General features: G+C 41.6%; 1 protein-coding gene across 2 annotated transcripts in view; it reads left to right on the top strand.

Moving 5' to 3' along the window:
• LOC132826766 (copine-8) overlaps positions 1–22486 on the top strand; it is a 359716-nt gene that overhangs the window by 125838 nt on the left and 211392 nt on the right. For both annotated transcript variants that reach the window (XM_060842950.1, XM_060842949.1), the window contains exons 5-6: positions 6135–6174; positions 20508–20584. In XM_060842950.1, the coding sequence (XP_060698933.1) occupies positions 6135–6174; positions 20508–20584 (117 nt within the window). The remainder of the gene's footprint in view (positions 1–6134; positions 6175–20507; positions 20585–22486) is intronic.

Raw genomic sequence — 22486 nt, forward strand, 5'->3', positions numbered from 1 at the left:
ACAGTTGGCAAAGGATTATGTCAGGTTCCTTAGACTCATGGGAGAACATAATTAGTCTCATTGGATCTGATTTTCTATTTTTATTGCCATAAGAAGTTTGTTTCCTGCTGTCACCAAGATGGGAAGGTGTGGCTACAGTAGATTGGAATAAAAGGTTTTTCACTGCTACCAACACTGAAGAACCAGAAATGTTTGCAAGGAGAAACCAGCAATGAGTTAGCCAAGAAATATTGTGCACCACTTGAGTCAATTGACAGTTGTATAATTGATGGAACTCAACATAGTGAACCAATAACTCTTATGTTAAGTCCTGACGTGACTCAAAGGAGGCAAGTTCTAACAGAATATTTGACTTTCTTAATCTACCGAGGTTGAATTCTCAGTATCTGTGACAGAGATCATTGCCAATCCTCAAATAGTAGAACTGAGGAAATTAACATATTGGTTCAGTAATGCAACCACCCAAAGTGAATGAGAGGGCCTAAACCAAGCAGTGTTGAAGCAAAAGGTTTAAGTGTGCCAGCACAAATCTTTGCAAAGTGAGAATAAAAATATGCTGACAAAGATGGAAGATTTGATACGTACAACTCAACAGAAGCCATCACTGAGAAAGGATGACTGATAACTAATGATTTAAGATACAGCAAAGAACAAATTGATGTGATAGAGGCTCAGGATCCTGCAAATAAGTAATTGCATGTTTCAAGAGGAAAAACATCCTCTGTGAAAGAAAGTCAAAAGATTAGAGGTCTTTCTAGACTTCGGACCACCAGGAAACGAATCAAAGACATCTGGAAACCTAGTAGTTTTCTAAGTCTGAAGAGAATGCATTGTAGAAGAATAGTGGATGGATCATTAGAATTTGTCAAATCAGAGGCCTGTGGAAAGGAAATGGTGCTGTGGTAAATATAATTTTGAATACAAAAATACAGTGCTAATAATGGAAAATGCTTGGAAGGAGATGTTTTATAAGACAGTGAAAGAGTTAATACCAAGTAGTGCCATAAGCACTCAACCACGAAGATGATGCTGTGTGAACTTGTGAGCAGAACAGGATCTTACAGGAATGAGACCTAACATTTCATTGTCTTCAAAGTTCATGTTACAATGTTATTAGTTTGCTGACATGCAATAAACTATATCTTGTTAACCACTCCTACTACACGCGATAAAGCAGGTCCAGTAGTTTTGAAGAGGTGACAGCAAACTTCATCATGAGCAGCAGCTTATCTCCTGTTGTGAGCTGGCATTGCAATAACCGCCAGGTTCAGAGGCAGGACCTTTGGATTGTTGCCTGCACTGCTATTTTTGATCAGATGGGAATCTCTCCATCTGCACGAAAATTCAAGTCATTGTCTTTGCTGATCTGTTGTTCCTTCTCCAAACTCCGTTTCCTGGGTACTGACTCCATCATCTTCATTGGCAACAGTCTGAGATTAAATCAGCTTGCTTGCAACTTTCATATCACATTTATCCTGACCTGAAATTCCAACCTCATATTTACGTCATCAGTAAGACTGCCCATTTCCACCTCTGCAATATCTTTCTTTCTTTCTCAGCTCATTTACTATTGAAACCCTCCTTCATGCCTTTCCTACCTTTAGACTTCACGTCCCATGCACTTCTGGTGATCTTTCACATTCTATCCTATTAAACATGAGGTCACCCAAAGCTCTGCTGTCTTGTCTCTTAAATTGGGCCACGTCATGTCAGGCAACAACTTCATTTGAAAGTATTCATTATTTTCAAATCTCTTGACTCTCCCAATTTCCTCAAGCCCCATCACCCTCCAAAATATCTATGTTTTGTTTCTAATTCTGCCTTCATCAGCATCCCTGATTGTAATCACACAATTCATGGTTACTACTCCTTCGGTTACTTAGGCTCTACCTTCCTGCTTTTCTACATTGCTTTCTTTCATTGCAACATTGCTTAAAATGTACCTCTTTGAACAGGCTTTGGTGATCTGACTTGAATAGAAGACAGTTGTAAAAAGAATGATATAACAACGGGGGAGATGTTGAATGGCTTTCTCAATTCTCTCTGTTGGGATTTTGTTTAGCTTTTCCAACGTTGTTTAGCAACATAAAATTAGAGTTTCAATACAAGATAGTTAATTCACAAATAATACCAAGTTAGAGAGAGTATTTGACCTAGATATTACAAAGAGAGCTCTACACTGTTTACCAATGATAGTATACAACAGAGCAGAAACAAGTGTTAGAAACCAAGTTAATTTCAAGATTCAGCCAAAAACTGTGAAATATTGTAAATTATTTAGCCATTCACCATGACTAAGCAATGCCAAGCCAATAATAAAGCAAATAGAATGATGGATTTTATAATCAAATTAGTTGGTCATGTTGGTGGCGTATTGTGTTCTTGTCATGATAAGCCTAGAGAACTGAATGCATGTTTGATTGTTGCAAGCTAGAGAGGAATCCAACTCTTGAAGACAAACTATGATGCCAATTATGGAAGAATTGTAAGTTGATCCTGTAGTCGAATGCTCACAACCTGGAATACTTACAAGGGTGCTGCTTCATGGGTTATAGTGGAGGATTTCCAGTCCACTTAGGTGAAAAATCAAAATGTTTCTGGCTTGTTGTTGACAAAGCACAATTATACACAGAAACCCGAAAACCTCAGTGCCAGTTTGAATCTGAGTTGGTGATTATTGCCGCAAAGTGCCTGGAACTGATTATATTTTCCTTATTTTAGAACAGACCGGAAAATTTTTCCTTAAAAATATGTAAACAAATTTTCCTTGCCATCTTACAAATAAGGATTTCAATCTCTAACTATAACACAATTTTAAATTAATTTGATAGCCTGTCGTGTTAGGTGAAGGGGAAAATGAATGGGTCTGGGTGGGTTGCTCTTCGGAGAGTCAGTGTGGACTTGTTGGGCCGAAGGGCCTGTTTCCACACTGTAAGTAATCTAATCTAATCTAATCTAATCTAATCTAATCATGATGTACAACTTTCTCGGATCCAAGTTTTCATTTGAAAATAATTTGATATATAATAATGATGCTGAATACAATCTAAATACAAGTTTATAAAAAATCTACCATTTATGAAAAGTGATTTTGTTAATATTAAACAGCAGTGATACCTGATAGTTGCAACTGAGAAACCTCATCCTGTATTATCACACAAAAATGGGAAAGGGACAAACCCTCTCACGATGGACAGATGGCTCCAATTTTATAGGTTTACACAAAATAGAACAAACATAACACATGTTACCATGAGCATTTAAAACCCATGTCCTAGAACCTGAGAGATAGGCGTGTGCAGTGGGATTACCCATTCAAAGGTTAATAGATGACTCATGACAGCTATTTTAATTTATCCCAGCAACCTGTGCAATTTCGGTTTTGCATTCTGCCTGAGTGCTATTGAAAAATTGATTACTTTTGGACAAATTTAAAAGGAGATAAGTGGATGAGTTGTTTCTTCAGTGGGATTTAAACTGGCTATATTTAATCACAATCTCATAAAATTGTCAAGAGGGGCCAGTTTTTTAATATCAAAGCGAATGTCAAATGCTGAATTTCTTGTTTAATTTATTGAGCATTTTAAAGATTTGTCAATGCTGTTATGTGGCTCATGAGACCTGTACCTTGTGGATACTGGAAGAGTGCATCAGATGCTCAGAGGATGCCAAGCCATTAAATCAATGTGAAAATCAAACCACAGGGCCCCCTACACACATTAATATCACTGTGGAGTAGAAAGGATCTTATCCATTAAGACAAAAACCTCTTAGCATCTGAATTACTACAAGATGCTGGTCAATTTAATGGCTTATTGCTTTATGAGAGAAGTACTCAATGTCAAATAAGTAGTTGGGCAGTTTAAAAATGATTTTATTTTACACTATCCAAACACCTTTTAAACCTACCTGCCAAAGAATCCTTACTATTTATTCTTTGAGGGACTGTGAACCAAGTCTCTTGCAAAACTCTTTGCTAATTTCCATTAAAATTGTGATGGTTTTGAAATGCCCATCTCCACAATGGAATTGGAGAATTTAGGAGTAGTGTATATAAGCTTGCTACTTTAATTTTTATCCCATGCCAACAGAAATAGTTGGAGATTAGAATTGGGATGGGAATCCAGAATTGCATCCTGTTCACCATTTCTAAACCCAAAGAGACCCTTTGACAAAGGGTCTGTTAGACTCGTAACCTCAGCCCTTTTCTCTCCTTACAGATGCTGCCAGACTTGCTGAGATTTTCCAGCATTTTCTCTTTTGGTTTCAAATTCCAGCATCCGTAGTAATTTGCTTTTATCCACCATTTCTAAAGTCTTTCTGACACAGCTGGAGGAATGGAAACCTGACCACGGATGGTAGTTTTGTTTGGACTAGTCCATAATGAATATAGTTTTGTTTTTAACTTTACACTCTTACTTATTATTACTTTGAATAACTGAGCCCTGTTAAAAATAATTTATGAGCTTCATTAAATGCACTACTGAAAGCAACAGATGCTGGAGATCACAATCCCATGGAGAGAGGGAGAGAGCAAGGTAATAATTTGAGTTTAGATGACTCTTCTCAGCTTTGATAAGCCATCTAGAGTCAAAACGTTAGCTTGCTCACTGCCCACGGATGCTGTCTGACCCACTGTGATCTCCAGTATTTATCTTCAGTACAGATTCCAGCATCTGCTGTAATATGCACCAACATTTTATACTACTGCTATTCAAAAAGCGGTGTATGTTTTTGTGCAGTGTGGGGAAAAAGAAATAACTTGGATAAGGAAGAATAAATCAATTAGCATAGTTAGTGTTCATAGTGGATCTGTATGTTATGTATCGAAATAGGATAATTTGTGAATCCATAAAACAACTGAAATCAGAAACAACTTAAAAACATTTCTCAATTGTAGTAAGTGTGCCGTATTTGTCCAGAGTCTAAAGTACCTAAATATTATATGTAAAAAACTAACTTCTCCTATGAATGATTATTTACAGAAAAAAATCTGATTAAAATATCTTTACTGCTTTCTCCAATTGACAATTGTGCATGTAAACTGAAATGGTTTTCCTGTGTAATTTTACTGGCTTCTGCTTTTATGGATGGCAATTCACAATTGCTTCTGCTGTGGATAACTCTATATTTTATTAATTTTAATCAAAGCTTTGATATTGCATTAATTATTTTTGTCTTTATGAATGTTAAAGTAACTTAGTCCTATGATTAGTATTTGTTAATGTTATATATACAGACAGACATACAGCATTTTTTCTCCTGAATGGACAGCGAGTGTATTACTTCAATCTCACTGTTTTTGAAAGAAACCCTTAAACATGCTCTATTTACCAACAAGAATGTAACAAATGTAGTGATCATAGCTGACTAGTCTACTAGTGGGTTTACTAGATTTTGCATCTGAAAGGTCAATAAGCCCCAATTTTAAGTCTAGCATGTTTCAGAGCGGGTAGGATACAGTGCAGGAGGATAACCTTCGATGTTTTAAGTCCCAAATCTCTGAGGTTTAATTGTTCTCCTTTGTCTCCCACCCAAAATTATGTTATATTTGAGAGGCAAGCCAGATAATGGGGTGGGAACCAAGCGTCACCATGGACCAATGGAATCAGTGTTTGGAAAAGTAAGTCAGCCAGGCGTGGAATTCCCCTTGGTTGATCACAGTCAGATGATGAAGAATAAAGGATATTGGTATGCATTGTCAAGTCTCAGATTTCACTAATGGCCTCCTGGCTGAAGTTAATATGGCAGCCAGACCCCTAGTATGTACCAACAAGGATAAAAGAAAAATGTGATTTGAAGAAAATTGGCGCGATAATGAAAATTTTAATCATCAACTTGACTGAAAATGGCAATATTGATAGTGAAACACAGTTCTGAATTATTTATATTAAAGTTATTTTGACTAATACTGCCATATTACAGCATTGACTTTTTAAAAACATAATTTAGAACTGAATTGCATAAGTGCAGAAAAACTTGGGTTAGATTTAATATATCGCTATAAAGCACCAACATTGAGTTTCCATGATTATTTATAATATGAAAATGGGTTTCAGCTTTATTTTAATCTGTCAAACTTAGCTTTTATGGCTTATGGAATAGTAAATTCTTAATTTTATTATTCTTTTCAGGTATGATGTTGATTCAAAGAGTTCGAATTTATCTGAACATGTAAGTTCTGTTTGTTTTTGACCTTTTAGACTCAGTCGGTACAAATCTTAAAGCATAATGAGGGAAGGTTAAACTCGAATTGCAATGGTTTAATTCTATCTGAGAACAGCACCTCAGGCCATTTTACTGTTTCCAAACAATAATACTCCATGTCATTAATACACGTGAAATTTTGGAATTGACATTGCCTTTTAAAGTTAGCTTGGATAATTGCAATAAAAATGTGTCCTGGATGAATTCTGTTGTATTAGCTGTTGAGCTCCTGGAATATCAATGAACAAAGCATGAATCGGGATTGATTTCTCTATGTTCTCAGAAATCTTTCCAAAGAATTCTTTTTCCTAAATCTATGAAGCAAACTATGAATCTCATTTCATCAATCAGTTTCTCAGTTTAAAAATATCTCTATTTTTCATCTCTTAAAACTATACTTTTGGATATTGGTTACCCCCAAATTCATCTTATTCTTTAGTGACACTCCCTTGTCACGAAATCTGAGCAAAATCAAGCAGATGACATTGAGACGCTATGGCATCACAAAGTTTCACATGCGTATTGTGGACAAATTACCATTCTTGAGAGGAATTTAGAGAAAAACAAAACGAGTCATCAGTGCTGACTGAAATAAGGGCAAGGTCTTCTAGCCTGCAGAGAGTTGGAGACCAGACCTACCATGACAGATGTAGTAGGGGATCCCCAACATACTGCTACACAATAACTATTCATTAGAGGTTGAAACTTCTGTAAGGCAGTTACCTGACATTTGAAACCCTCTGAAAAACTCACCAACTCTGACATGGGGACATTGCCATGTTCTGAATTGCTTATCTTAGCAGTCAGCCAGGAAAGATTTAAAGAACTAAAACCTGCTGTAACTTCTGGCTAGCGATAAAACTGACCCCGTAATCACTTAAACTAAATCCCTCAGATACAGAATACCTAATGTAAGAGTTACCTACCTCAATAGGATACCTGACATGTAACCGATCATCTCAACACCTTCTCACCAACCCATCTGCCACCCTACACCCTCATACACCTATCTCCCAGTCAACCCCCTACATTGATCCATGTGGCACACCATCCCCTCACCCATTTGCTACTACACCATCTCATTCTCAGGGCAACCTTTTCCCTTACTCACATGGCACCAAACTTCGACGCTCATTCACCTTATACTTTTAATTCTCGTTATCACAGATGATTTGAACCTTTTAACCCTGGAATACTACAATTACTTCTGTAAAAAGGAGATTAGTTTGGCTTCCAGCACTGATCATGTGCTGAGCTAGACGTTTCCCTAAATGAGTTTCAGAAGAATCCTGAATCAGAACTTTGTGTCAAAATGTGGAGCTCCAGGGTCTGGTAAGTAAGGAGTGAACAGTCCAACTATGAGTGCAATTCTCAGCTTATGGTTTACATTTCAAGTTCATCTTTTTTCTTACCCATTTCCTCCTTCATGTCCCTTCGTGGCATTATCTGCTGATTTATCCATAAATCCAAGTGAAGCTTACCCCATTGTCACTTCTCTTGAATCCTTCTGATCTACTTTTCAATGAATTAAATCTCAACCGTGATGAGAGGAGTGCACTTTATCAACTTAATAACTAGGATGATTAGTTTGCTTGACCACTATCTAAGGTAAAGGTTTGATCAATGAACAAGAAAAAAGAAATTTATGCTGTATAACAAACTTGACTTCTAACAAGTGGCAAAAATAAATTATTAATTACCAATATGCATACTATATCCCTTTAAGATCCCAACCCACACTCACATTTATTCACAAATAGGATGGACAAGATAACTTTGTTAAAACATCATGAGTGAAAAACATGTAAAAAGGAACAATTTTTGTGCGTCAGGAGTATATCGTGTTGTCAACTGTGCTATCAAATGTATTTGCACAATAAGAACCCATTCGTTCAGGTTCATCTTGGGGTCTGCAAGAGTCGTACCTCATTTCAACCTTAGTCCAAACACACATCCATAACAAATAGGAACAGGAGTAGGCCATTTGGACCCCTGACCCTGATCCACCATTCATTGGGATCATGGCTAATCTGACATTCCTCATACCTACTTTCCACCCTGTACCCATAACCCTTGATTCCCAGACTGATCAAGAATCTATCTTATCCTTAAATATATACAAGAACTCTCCCCACCTTGGTTCTCAGTGGCAAGGAGTTTTAAAGAGACTCAGTTCTCTGAGGGAAGAAATTCTTCCTCATCTCAGTGTTAAATTGGTGCCCCTTTACTCTATGCTGTCTGGCTTTGGACTCTCCTATGAGGGGAAACATACCCTGTCAGGCCCCTTAAGAATCCTAAATGTTTCAATGATATAATTTCTCATTTTTCTAAGCTCCAGTGAGTAGAATTCTTTTTTGTTATTTATTCATTTTGTGGGATGTGGACATCACTGGCTGGGCCAGCATTTATTGCCCATCCCTAGTTGCCCTTGAGAAAGTGGTGGTGAGCTGTCTCCTTGAACCGCTGCAGTTCACCTGCTGTGGGTTGACTCACAATGCCATGAGGGAAGGCATTCCAGGATTTTCATCCAGTGACAGTGAAGGAATGGTGATATATTTCCAAGTCAAGATGGTGAGTGGTTTGGAGGGGAATTTGAAGGTAGAATTGTTCTCAAATAGCTGCTGCTCTTGTCTTTCTAGATGGAAGTGGTTGTGAGTTTGAAAGGTGCTGTCTGAGGACCTTTGTTGAATTTTTGCAGTGCATCTTGTGAATATGATTTGGAGATGCCAGTGTTGGACTGGGGTGTACAAAGTTAAAAATCACACAACACCAGGTTATAGTCCAACAGGTTTAATTGGAAGCACACTAGCTTTCGGAGCGACACTCATTCATCAGGACAATCACCTGGTGTGATTTTTAATGTTGTGAATAGTACACATTCCTGCTACTGGGCGTTGGTGGTGGAGGGAGTGGATGCTTGTGGATGCAGTGCCAATCAAGAGCCTGCTTTGTCCTGAATAGTGTCAGGTTTTTTGAGTGTTGTTGGGGCTGCACCCATCCAGGCAAGTGGGGCGTATTCTATTACACACCTGACTTGTGCCTTGTAGATGGTGGACAGGCTTCGGGGAGTCAGGCCATGAATTACTTGTCACAGTATTCCTAGCCTCTGACCAGCTCTTGTAGCCACTGTATTTATGTGGGGAGTCCAGTTGAGTTTTTGATCAGTTATAACTCCCAGGATGTTGATTGTGGAGGATTCAGTGATGCTAACACCACTGAATGTCAAGGGGTGGTGGTTAGATTTTCTCTTATTGGTGATGGTCATAGCCTGGCATTTGTGTGGCACAAATGTTATTTGCCACTTGTCAGCCCAAGCCTGGATATTGTCCAGATCTTTTTGTATTTGACCATGGACTGCTTTGATGTCTAAGGAGTCACAAATGATGCTGGACATTGTGCAATCATTGGTGAAAGTCCCCACTTAGGACATTATGATGAAGGGAAGGTCATTGATGAAGCAACTAAAGATGGTTGGGCCTGGGACACTACCTTGAGGAATTCCTGCAGAGATGTCCTGGAGCTAAAATGGCTGGATTAGATTAGATTACTTACAGTGTGGAAACAGGCCCTTCTGCCCAACAAATCCACAATGACCCTCTGAAGAGCAACCCACCCAGACCCATTCCTCTACATTTACCCCCTCACCCAACACTATGGGCAATTTAGCATGGCCAATTCACCTAACCTGCACATTTTTGGACTGCGAGAGGAAACCAGAGCACCCGGAGGAAACCCATGCAGACACAGGGGGAATGTGCAAACTCCACACAGACAGTTGCCTGAGGTGGGAATTGAACCTGGATCTCTGGTGCTGTTGAGGCAGCAGTGCTAACCACTGTACCACCGTGCTGCCGACTGACCTCTAATAACCACAACCATCTTCCTATGTGTCAGGTATGACTCTGACCATCAGATAGTTTTCTCCCTGATACCCATTGATTGCAGTTTTGGTAGGTCTCCTTGATTCCACACTTTGTCAAATGCAGTCTTGATGTCAAGGGCTGTCACTTTCCCCTCACCTCTGGAATTGCTTGGCTAGGGGAGCAAGGAGTTTTGGCGTGCAAGTCTTCAGAACCATTGCTGAAATCTTGTCAAAGGCCATGGCCTTTTCAGTATCCAGTATCTCCAAACATTTCTTGCTATCACGTGGAGTGAATTGAATTGGCTGGAGACTGGTATCTGTGATGCTGGACACCATTAGAGGAGGTTGAGATGGATTATCCATTTGGTACTTCTGCCTGAAGATTGCTGCAAGTGTTTCAGCCCTATGTTTTGCACTGATATGCTGGGCTCTTCTATCATTGAGGATAGGGGTACTTATGGAGCCTCCTCCTCCAGTGAGTTGTTAAATTGTCCACCACCATTGATGACTGGATGTGGCAGGACTGCAGAGCTTAGATCTGATCTATTGCTTGTGGGATCGCTTAGCTCTATCTATCACTTGCTGTGTATGTTGTTCCACATACTAGCAGTCCTGTTTGATGGCTTCACCAGATTGTCACCTCGTCTTCAGGTATGCCTGGTGCTTCTCCTGGCATATCCTCCTGCACTTTCCATTGAACTAGGGTTGACCCCGTGGCTTGATGGTCATGATTTAGTGGGGGATATGCCTGGCCATGAGGTTACAGATTGTGCTGGAGTAAAATTCTGCTGCTGTTGATGGCTCACAGCTTCTCATGGATGCCCAGTCTTGAGTTGCCAGGTCTATTCGAAGTCTGTCCCATTTAACACTGTAATAGTGCCACATACTACAATGGAAGATATTCTCAATGTGAAGGCAAGACTTTGTCTCCACCAAGAGTGTGTGATGATTGCCTGTTTTAGTGTAAGATTCTCAACCTGTTTAGCCATTGCTCATAAAATAGCCCTTCCATACCAGGGATCATCCTGTTAACCTTTGCCGAACTGCCTCCAATGAATTGATATCTTTCCTTGAATAAGGGGACCAATACTTCTCACAATACTAAAGATGTGGTCTCCCCAGCACTTTGTACAGTTGCAGTAGGACTTACCTTTGTTCACTCTTATACTCCAACCCCATTGAAATGAAGGCCAACATTCCATTAATCTTCCTGATACATTGCTGTGTCTGCTAGCTTTTGTGCACATGTATCCCCAGGACCCTTTGTGTTGCACCCTGCTGCAGTTTTTCTCTATTTAAATAATATTCTGTTCTTTTGTTCGCCCTTCCAAAATGAACAAATTCATATTTTCCCACATTAGACTCTATTTGCACACATGGACTGAAGAGTTAAGTCAGGACATATGGGCAAAGCAGTCCACTTGACTGGCACCCCATGCTCCAGCTTCAACATTCATTCTGTCCACTACTGACACAGTGGCAGCAGTGAATACCATCTCAGGATGCACTGCAGCATTTTGCCAAAGCTCTTTGACAACTGCTTCTAACCTGTTACCTCCTGAAGAATAAGGACAGTTAATCCATGGGGGTACCAGCACCAACAATGTCCACTTCAGGTCACACACCACCTTGACTTGGAAATTTATCTCCAATCTTTCAACTGTCTCCCTAACATCACTGTATGTACTCAAACTATAACAACTGTAGCAATACAAGAATGTGGCTCACCACTACCTTTACAACCCCAGGTTGACAAAGTCTGTGCTGAGAATGCAACATTCTAGTTCAAGGAAACCAAGTATCATATCAATACATTGAAAATGGTGCTAAAGCTTGCGTTTATTTGAACAGGCCCATCAAAAATGCGTAATATAATTTTGTTGTGATAAGTATCACCATTACATTGTCCCTGATATTTATTAGCGACATTTACAGCCATACATTTATATTAATCCCTTTAGAACATAGAATACTACAGCATAATACAGGCCCTTTTGTCCTTCAATGTTGTTCCAGCTTTTTATCCTACTCTGAGATCAGATCAACCCTTCATTGTACTATCTTCCAAGTGCCAACCAAGAGTCGCTTAAATATCCCTAATGTATCTGACTCTACTACTACTGCTGGCATTGTATTCCATGTACCCACCACTCTCTATGGAAAGAAACTACCTCTGACATCTTCGCAAAACCTTCCTCCAATTACCTTAAAACTATGCCCACTCGTGATAGACATTTCTGCCCTGGAAAAAGATCTCTGGCTATCCAATCTATCTATGCCTCTCATCACCTTGTACACTTCTATCAAGTCACCTCTCATCCTCCTTCGCACCAATGAGAAAAGCCCTAGCTCCCTCAACCTTTCTTCATAAAACATGCCCTCCAGTTCAGGCAGAGTCCTGGTAAATCTCCTCTGCGCCCTCTCTAAAGCTTCCACATCCTCCTATAATGAGGTGACCACAGCTGAACACAATATTCCATGTATGGTCTAACCAGTGCTGTAAAGAGCTGCAGCATAACATCAAGGCTTTTAAACTCAATGCCCCTGCTAATGAAAATCAACACATCATATGCCTTCTTAATACCCCTATCAACTTGGGTGGCAATTTTGAGGGATCTATGGATATGGACTCCAAGATCCCTCTGTTCCTCCACACTTCCAAGAATCCTGCCTTTAACCCTGTAATTTGCATTCAAGTTCGACCTTCCAAAGTGAATCACTTTGCACTTTTCCATCTGCTACTTATGAGCCCAGCTCTGCACCCTGTCAATGTCCTGTTGCAACCTACAATAGCCCTCCACACTATTTACCACTCCACCAACCTTTGTGTCATCAGCAAACTTACTAACCCACTCTTCCAGTTCCTCATCCAAGTCATTTACAAAATTCATAAAGAGCAGAGGTTATAGAACCGATCCCTGCAGAACACCACTGGTCACCGAGCTCCAGGCTGAATACATTCCATCTACCACCACCTGTCTTCTGTGGGCCAGCCAATTCTGTATCCAGACTTCCAGACCTCCCTGCCTCCTTACTTTCTGAATGAGCCTATCATGGGCACCCTTATCAAACACCTTGCTAAAATCCATGTTCACCACATCCATTGCTCTACCTTCATCAGTGTGTTTTGTCACATCCTCAAAGAATTCATGACCTACCCCTCACTAAGCCCTGTTGACTATCTTTAATCAAACTCTGGTTTTCCAAATAATCATAAATCCTGTCTCTCAGAATCCTCTCCAGTATTTTGCCCACCACAGACGTAAGATTGACTGGTCTGTAATTCCCAGGATTATCCCTGTTAGCTTTCTTGAACAAGGGAATAACATTTGCCACCCTCCAAACATGTGGCACTACTCCAGTGGGCAGTGAGGATGCAAAGATCATCACCAAAGATGGTGCAATCACTTCTGTTGCTTCCCGTAGTAACCTTGGGTATATCCCATCTGGGCTGAAAATGTGTTGCTGGAAAAGCACAGCAGGTCAGGCAGCATCCAAGGAGCAGGAGATTTGACGTTTCGGGCCTGAGCCCTTCCTGAAGAAGGGCTCATGCCTGAAACATCGATTCTCCTGTTCCTTGGATGCTGCCTGACCGCTGTATTTTTCCAGCAACACATTTTCAGCTCTGATCTCCAGCATTTGCAGTCCTCACTTTCTCCTATATCCCATCTGGCCGAGGGGATTTATCTATCCTTACTTTTTTCAAAATTTTCATCACATCCTCCTTCTTAACATCAACCTGTTCAAGTCAGTCTGTTTCATGTTGTCCTCAGAAACATCAAGGTCCCTCTCAGTAGTAAATACTGAAGCAAAGTATTCATTAAGGACCTCCCCTATCTCCTCCAACCTCAGACACAAGTTCCCTCCACTATACCTGATCAGCCCTGTCCTCAATCTGGCCATCCTCCAGTTCCTTATATAAGTGTAGAATGCCTCAGGGTTTTCCTTAATCTTACCAGCCAAAGTTTTTTCATGCCCCTTCTAACTCTCCTATGTCCATTCTTCAGTTCCTTGCTGGCTACCTTGTGACTGTCTAAAGCCCTGGACGGGCTTGGGGGGGTGGGGGGTGGGGAGGTGTTGGAGGTGGGTTTGGTGTGGGGTAGGTATTGGACGAACCTGGGGGGGTGGAGGGAGGTGTTGGACTGGGTTAGGGGGGTGGGGAGACAGTGTTGGATGGGATTGGGGATGGGGAGTGGTGTCGGACGGTGTTAGGTGTTGGCGATGATTTTGGGGGCAGTGTTGGACTGGGTTAGGGGCTGGGGCGTGGTTTTGGGGACGGGAGCGGTGTTGGATGGGGTTGGGGGCGGGGACGGTTTTGGGGATGGGGCAGTGTTGGATGGTGTTGGGGTTGGGAGGGTGATGTTGCACGGGGTTGGGGGGTGGGGGGCAGTGTTGGACAGGGTTGGAGGCGGTGTTGGACAGGGTTGGGGGTGGTGTTAGATGGAGTTGGGGGCAGTTTTGGGGGCAGGTGGCAGTGTTGCACGGGGTTAGGAGGCGGGGGGCGGTTTTGGTGGCAGGGGGTGGTGTTGGATAGGGTTGGGGGTAAGGGCAATTGTTGCATGGGGTTAGGAGGCGGGGGTGGCAGTGTTGGATGGGGTTGGGGGTGCTGTGTGCTTCTGCAGTCTCCTGAACGGCGAGCAGACTTTAAAACCTCCGAGCTCCAGGAAAAAGGCATTTAATCAATTAACCGAATAATCAATTATCCAAATGAAATAAGGCCCGCCCATTACATTCGTATAATTGAAGTTCCCCTGTAGCCAAGAGAGATCTGTCACCTAACATGGTTCATTGCCAAGCACCAAATCCAATATGGCCTCCCCTCTAGTCAGCCTAGCTACATATTAAGTCAGGAACCCTTCTTGGACATACCTGACAAAAACTGCTCCATCCAAACTATTTGAACTAAGGGAGTTCTAACTGATATTAGGCAAGTTAAAGTCACCCCTGACAATGACCCTATTACTTCCACACCTATCCAAAGTCTGCCTCCTAATCTGCTCCTTTGTGTCTCTGTTGCTATTGGGGGAATCTTAGAAAATTCCCAATCCTGATACTTTCCTGTTTCTGATTTCCATCCATACTGACTTTATAGACAAACCCTCCTTGACAACCTCCCTTTCTGCAGCTGTGATACTATCCCTCATTAGCAATGCCACTCCCCCACCTCTTTTATCTCCCCCACTTCCCCCTGCCCCCTCTCCATTTCTTTTGAAACATCTAACATGGAACATCCAACATGCCCCTGTGATATCCAAGTCTCCTTAATGGTCACAACATCATAGTTCCAAGTACTGATCCATGCTCTAAATTCATCACTCTTATTCCTAATACATCTTGCATTAAAGTAGACACACTTCTACCCTATCACATTGACTGCACCTTTGCCCTATCAAGTGCCTATCCCTCCTCACCGACCCATGCTGTATCTGGCTGTTCACTACCTGCTCCACCATCTGACCCATAGCTCTGGTTCCACACTCCTGCCAATATAATTCAAACCCTCCCGAAGAGCTCTAGCAAACCTCCTGGCAAGGATTTTGATGCCCCTCCAGTTCAGGTGCAAGCTGTCCTTCTTACATAGGTCCCATCTTGCCCAGAAGGCATTCCAGTTATCCACATATCTGAAGCCTTCCCTCCACACCAGCTCTGCAGCCACACCTTCATCTGCACTCGTTTTCTGTTCCTAGGCTCAGTAGCCCATGGCACTGGTAGCAGTCCTGAGATAACTACTCTGCTCGTCCTGCCTTCTAGCTCCCAATCTCACTCCCTACATTCTCTTTTCAGCTCCTCGTCCCTTTCCCTACCTCTGTCATGGATACGGATGTGTATCACGACTTCTGGCTGCTCTTGCTCACGCCCACAGAATCTCCTGTCTGTTCCTCTCATGAATGAGTCTCCGATTATAACTGCTCTTTTATTCTCCCCACTTCCCTTCTGTGCCACACAGCCAGAGACCTGGTCGCTGTGGCTTTCCCCTTGTAGGTTGTCACCTCCAACAGTATCCAAAATGATGTACTTATTATTGAGGGGAATGACCACAGGGGATCCCTGCACTACCTGCCTATTCCCATTCCCTCTACTGACAGTCACCCAGCTACCTTTATCCTGTAATTTAGGTGTGACTACCTCCCTATAACTCCTCTCTATCACCCCCTCGGCCTCCGGAATGATCCAAAGTTCATCCAGCCCCAGCTTTAGTTCCCTAATGTGCTCTGTGACTGGAGTTGGGTGCACTTCTCGCAGGCAAAGTCAGCTTGGGTCCACTTTTTAACAAAGTTGCCCACTTGTTTTAGGAAGGCAATATGTTTTGTAGGGAAAGAACATGGTAGGACACTTGGAGGTAGAGAAAGTAAGCAGAATGCCACAGTTTGGATGATGTATGGGAAGGAGAAGCATTGTGCCATAGCCTTGGTAGGGAAAAAGGAGAAATTGCATGCCAGAGGTTTTGGAAAGTGGGAACAGCAGTATCTGGAAGCAATAAATTAAATTAGATAGATCCAAGAAAGCCTAGTCATTGCAGATCAGTACATTAGCAATGATAAGCATCATGCTGATGGCGTGGTACGAAGGATTGGTCTAAGAAGTAGATGTGGAGTCAAGCATGACAATTCTTGATCAGAGGGTCAACATGCTGCACAAAGGGAAGTAGAAAGAGAAAGAACCTGTTGAAGGATTTGGTCGATGAGAATATTTTCTACTTGGTAGAAACTATTAACTTATTCAAAGAATTCTTCAAAGTTTTGTATCACCAGGAATGCTGCCGCACCAGGAATGGGCCAGCACAGTGGCTCAGTGGTTAGCACTGCTGCCTCCCAGCGCCAGGGACCTGAGTTTGATTCCAGCCTCGGGCGACTGCCTGTGCAGAGTTTTCACATTCTTCCCGTGTCTGTGTGGGTTTCCTCCGGGTGCTCCGGTTTCCTCCCACAGACCAAAGATGTGCAGGTCAGGTGAATTGGCCATGGGAAATTGCCTGTAGTGTTCAGGGATATGTAGATTAGGTGCATTAGTCAGGGGTAAACATAGGGTAGGGGAATGGGTCTGGGTGAATTACTCTTCGGAGGGTCGGTGTGGACTTGTTGGGCCAAATGGCCACCAGGCATTCTATTCTATTCTAATCATTAACCATGAGTGCATTGTGAAAGCAAAACTTTTAAAATTAAATTCAGGGAGAAAATATTCTTTGTAACTTGATTAAATATGAATTTTGCTTTAAAATGGAAGTAGAAATCTTAAGTTCACTTTCTTGCCCTTCCTTATAAAATTCTCTTACAAAGGAATTTATGGGAGAGATGTTGTATATGAAAACGTAGGATGTTGGAAAAACGTTTTTTGACTCTGATCTCCAGCATTTGCAGTCCTCACTTTCTCAATATGAAAATGTGTTGACTTCGCTTGTTTTACACCTTTATGAGGTTCTTTTTTTCTCTATTATTTCTTATGTCAGTGCCACAATGTGTCTTTGATAAGTTTAAGAGGTGTCAAAACTTTTAGTTGTTGATATTTTAATGGTCTGTTTGATTAATGCTTTTATAGGTTTGTGGGAACACCTCTTTTATTTCAAAAATTAAGAACAGGAAGATTTTTTTCTAAGAAGTTTCACATATCTGGTGTTACCACAGGCCTATATTGGATGAATGGGTGTGGAGAATCCATGACTTGTTTGAAGAATATGTGCTGCTGTGGGGGTGGGTTGGATCATGTATTAGTTGGCCTGAGAACTTGGCGATGGCCTGGGATGGGTATGGTGTAAGAGCAGTGAGGCTAGAGAGCCTAAAATATAAATAAGCAACTGTCATGAAGGCCTAGAGAACCAACGTGGACCTTTTAACCAGCCCACCCGTGGCAATCGGCTGTACCTATGGCCCATTCCAATTTTCTCTCAGCAGTGGGATATCTTGTCCCTGGATTGAAAAATAATCTTTAAAAGGAGTTTATATATTGTGCTGGGTAGTCTGTCAAGTCTGGAAATCCTATCTTAATCTACCCTCCTTGGTGGTGAAAATTTGCCACTATATCATCAAATTTATGGAGCTGATGTGTCATTTTTTGAATCCATAGCATTATGTCCATCCTCATTATTAGTGACCCCCTGTTGACCCTTCTCTTTGTGCCAGAGAATTATCATTGTATGATCCTGTAAGTCTAGATCATTTACCATTCTGCTGATCTCTCTCTGCTTTCAAATTCTGAAGGGGCAATGCCAGAGAGAGAGATTTACCTTTTGTTCAGGTGAGGTATAGTGGTCCTTTTCAGGACTGTTGGATTAGGATGGTCACTGCTTATTAAGTACAGTTGATAAAATAGCTTTGAAGCATCAACAGTGTTATACTGCAGGAAATGTGGATGTCAGGATGTGTAAAACATCATTCCACAAACAGTAATAAGATGAAAAATTTTGACTTGTAGAATGTTACATCTGTGCTTCAAAACACAAAAATTCTCCACATTCTCAGCAGCTAAAGCTCAGTAAAATCTCCAAGTCTGGGTGAAGCAGATAGCTGACAGGGAATATCTTGCATGCCTGTCTATTTTGTGCTTTATTAAGAGAATCACAGAATCCCGATAGTGTGGAAGCAGTATCCCACCCTTCCCCATCCCATGGCTAATCCATCTAGCCTGCACATCCCTGAACATGATGAGCAATTTAGCATAGCCAATCCATCTAACCTGCACATCTTTGGACTATGGAAGGAAACTGAAGCACCCCAAAGGAAACCCAGGGAGAATGTGCAAACTCCACACAGGCAGTCACCCGAGGCTGGAATCAAACCCAGGTTCCTGGCACTGTGAGGCAGCAGTCCTAATCATTGAGCCACCGTGCTGCCCCAATATCCTTCAATTTAATCTTCTTTCTTTTAGATTCTTGTATTTAATTTGGTCCTGCCACAATGCGAGTTGATCACCTTTTTCCGTCTCCTCTAATTAGTCATCTTTTAGTTTCGCAGTCTCACACCAATGCATCTTTCCAGCTGGTATCAGTCCTCCCTCTGCTGCTTCTTCCTGACAGATCCATCTCTATCGCTTGCCTCACCATATCTCTCTTCTCTCTGCAATAGTTGACAATGCCATTTCAGTCTCTCCTTGATTATTTCCTTTGATATTCCAACAATCATCAATGATCCCCCTGGTGTTCTGGTTCCTGATCTTGTATTTTCTTGTTTCCCCATACATCGACCTCAGGCATTTGAAACACCTCACCTTTTCTAAGTCTTCATCCATTTACCTTGAAACCTTTGCTTCCGTATTCTTCTGTAGGCTCAAATTGACCAGCCATGTTTTGGATCTTTGGGCTTCATGTTGTAGTTTTTCAGTGCTTTTCTCCAGTTCTTCAAATATTTGGACATATTCTCGTCATATCCATCCCATATTCGACTGTGACTCATTTAATAGCTTTAAGGCAGAGATTTCCAGATTCCTGATCATTAAGGGGATGAAAGATATGCAGGAGCGTAGAATTGAGGTTAAAATCCAATCAGCCATGATTTTATTCATTATTGAGTGGCCTGATCTTGTTTTATGTTATATGCTTGTAATGAATAAGTTCAATAATTTTATGAATTGATATTTTGTTGTTTATGTTAGCAAACTTTTTTGAATTTCTGCAAAGGTTGTTTCCATCCATTACCTGGAATGAATGGATTAATTTATGAGGAAAAGCTAGGTAGGTTAGGCCTGTGTCCTCTCGAGTTAAGATGAGTCAGAGGCGACATAATTGAAAAATGTAAGATCCTGTTGGGACTTAACCACTAGAAGTTGAAAGGGTGTTTCCGCTTGTGGGAGAATCTAGAACTAGGGTTATAGTTTAAACATAAGTGGTTTCCCATTTAATACAGAGATGAGGAACCATTTTTTCTTTGAGGCTTGTGATACTTTGGAATTCCCTTGCTCAAAAGGCAGTAGATGCAGAAGCTTTAAATATTTTTGATAGAGGTAGCTGGATTCTAGATTGTCAAGAGGATGAAAGATGGTCAGGAATATGTCAGAATTTAGATTTGAAGTAAAAATCAGCTCAACCACAACCTTATTAAATGGTAAGGTTGGTTTGAAGGGCTGAGTGGCTTATTCCTTGCTCGTCTCTGTCTGTCAAGTATAAATTTAAATCATTTTATGAAGTATGTTTTAATGTTTGTTAGCAACCTTGGTTGAATTTCTTCAAAGGTTGCTTTCAGCACTCACCATACGTTCAGAAAACGATTAGTGGATCCCCTGGAGCAGTTGCTAAAATTAGCTATTTGTACTGTCCTCCAAGTGAACTGCTGCTCCTCCATCAATGTTACAGTGGGAGAGCAGGAGAACCCCTGTAGAAATCCCAGCGCTTGTGTTCAGAATTAAATTGCAAGGCACTTTTAAAAAATATTGATTTTATTTTTTTCTCATTCCTTGGCTGCAAGTGGTAATTGCCACCTATCGTCAAATGTATTTTTTTTCTGAATTTCAGGACTTTCTGGGTCAAGCATTCTGCACATTGGGAGAGATAGTTGGTTCGCAGGGAAGCAGATTGGAAAAACCTCTTGTGTAAGTAAAACATAGACTGTATTTGTGGCAAATGGGCACCATTAATCAGGGAAATCCTTCTGTCAAGCCTTGTACATTGCTTATGTACAGATGGTCAGCTTTAGATTCGTATGGGACTTTGAACTACGCCCGCCCACAAAATTTGAATCTGTTACCCCTGCTTTTTGAGCTTTGAGTGCCCCTTGACATGACATTGCTGGTACATGTGCATTTCTGATGCAAGCTCTGGTAGAATATTGGTGATTGAGTATTATTGCATGCATAGTAATGCTGTGTTAATGGACCATGTTGTCAAATAACATGTAACCCTGATTTCACATTGGTGCTGCCATTGCAGAGCTTCCTGCTTGACAAGGTTATCGAAACTGGGTCTCCTCACTAGAGCTACTTGAAGGAGTTGCTAACCTGATAAAACAATTTCTATAGGCTGATGCTACCATAGAATTCTTCAAGCCTGCTGAAGTCTGCAGGGAATGGTGTGACACATGCTGAGCAATCCTGTCCTGACTTCCAGGGTTTTGCACAAACTAGTTGTTCCCAGCCATGCATTGCATAGCCAGGTTGTGTGGGAATACAGTATAACGTGGAGGATGAGCAGAGAGCATGCAGTGAAGGGGAAGTTGATGGTTGGGGAGGAGGGAGAGAAGTTCCTTTAGTAGCAGCCTGTCTCGTAAATAATTATCCAACCAGAGACTAAGCTAGGTACAGTGTCTGAGAAGTCTGCACTTTAGTCAGGACATCCTCATTAAAGTCTGCCAACTTCCGAAGCCACAACTGTAACCTCAGAGTAGGGCAAAGATGGCATTAATCCTCAGACAGACAAATTGTTGAACTGTTTTGAGACCTTGTTAGTGCCTTTACACTTTGCAGTTAATAACCAGAACAGCAGCAATCTAATCTTCCACTGTAGCACTCAGAGCTTGGGTGGCTGTTGGAAGCTGTGAATCAGCCATGCTTGAGTTCACAAGTAGAGTTGGCTCTCGTGCCCATGCTGGAAAGCCTAGGCTCCAAGGTTTGGCCAAGCCCACTGCTAAATTGATGCTAGATCCATCCATGCACGCTGCCATTGACTGCAGCTTTCTGGCATTTCTCCTAATCCACCAAGTGTTTTATTGCACATATCCACAGGCCTGCATTTATACTGTCTAGAGCACTGTCCTTCATTTTACATGGAAGTTCCATCCCAATTCAAGTTGAACAGAACACCAAACTTTTTTTTGAGCATTATTGATATTCAGCCACTTATTCTATTAGACATGACTCAAAGTTTAGAATAGTGATACTGATAAAGATTTGCACATTGACACTCCAGGAAAATGCAAGAAGTCATAAATTCTGTTCACCAGAGTGGGGAGTTTGGAGGCTGGAGGGGCTTTAATCAGGTGGGATTTGCAGTGTACTTGAACCCTGCTGCCTATCTGCCTCCAGCTGAATTATGGAAATCCAGTGATTGACTTTCCCCTTCTGCTGATTGGAGGCCTTGTGGCCAATTAGTGACCATTTAAGGACTGAATCTGACCACTGCTGGGCTCATCACCACATGACATGGTCAGTAAGTGAAACCATCCAGCCAGCTCTGGGTGCCTGGGGGTGTCCCTTGGTCAGCAGCACTCAGTGCCCGACTGACGGACTGAATATCAGGAAAAGGAGTTTCTGCTTAGAGCCAACATCCTGCCATTATTGCCAAGCAACCCCCTCCTTGAACACCCCCCCCCCCCCGCCCCCACTACCACTCCAATTCCCTTTCCTACCTCATTCCCAAATACAGAGGAACCTTGATTATTCGAAGGACATGGGCGGGCGTATTTCATTTATTTCATTAATCGAATTCCGATAATCGAATACCGAATAACATAGTTTAGCCATGCATTGGGACCTTGCAATCTTGCTGGATCATCCAAT

This window comes from Hemiscyllium ocellatum, chromosome 23 (genome assembly GCF_020745735.1).
Source record: "Hemiscyllium ocellatum isolate sHemOce1 chromosome 23, sHemOce1.pat.X.cur, whole genome shotgun sequence".
Taxonomy (NCBI): domain Eukaryota; kingdom Metazoa; phylum Chordata; class Chondrichthyes; order Orectolobiformes; family Hemiscylliidae; genus Hemiscyllium; species Hemiscyllium ocellatum.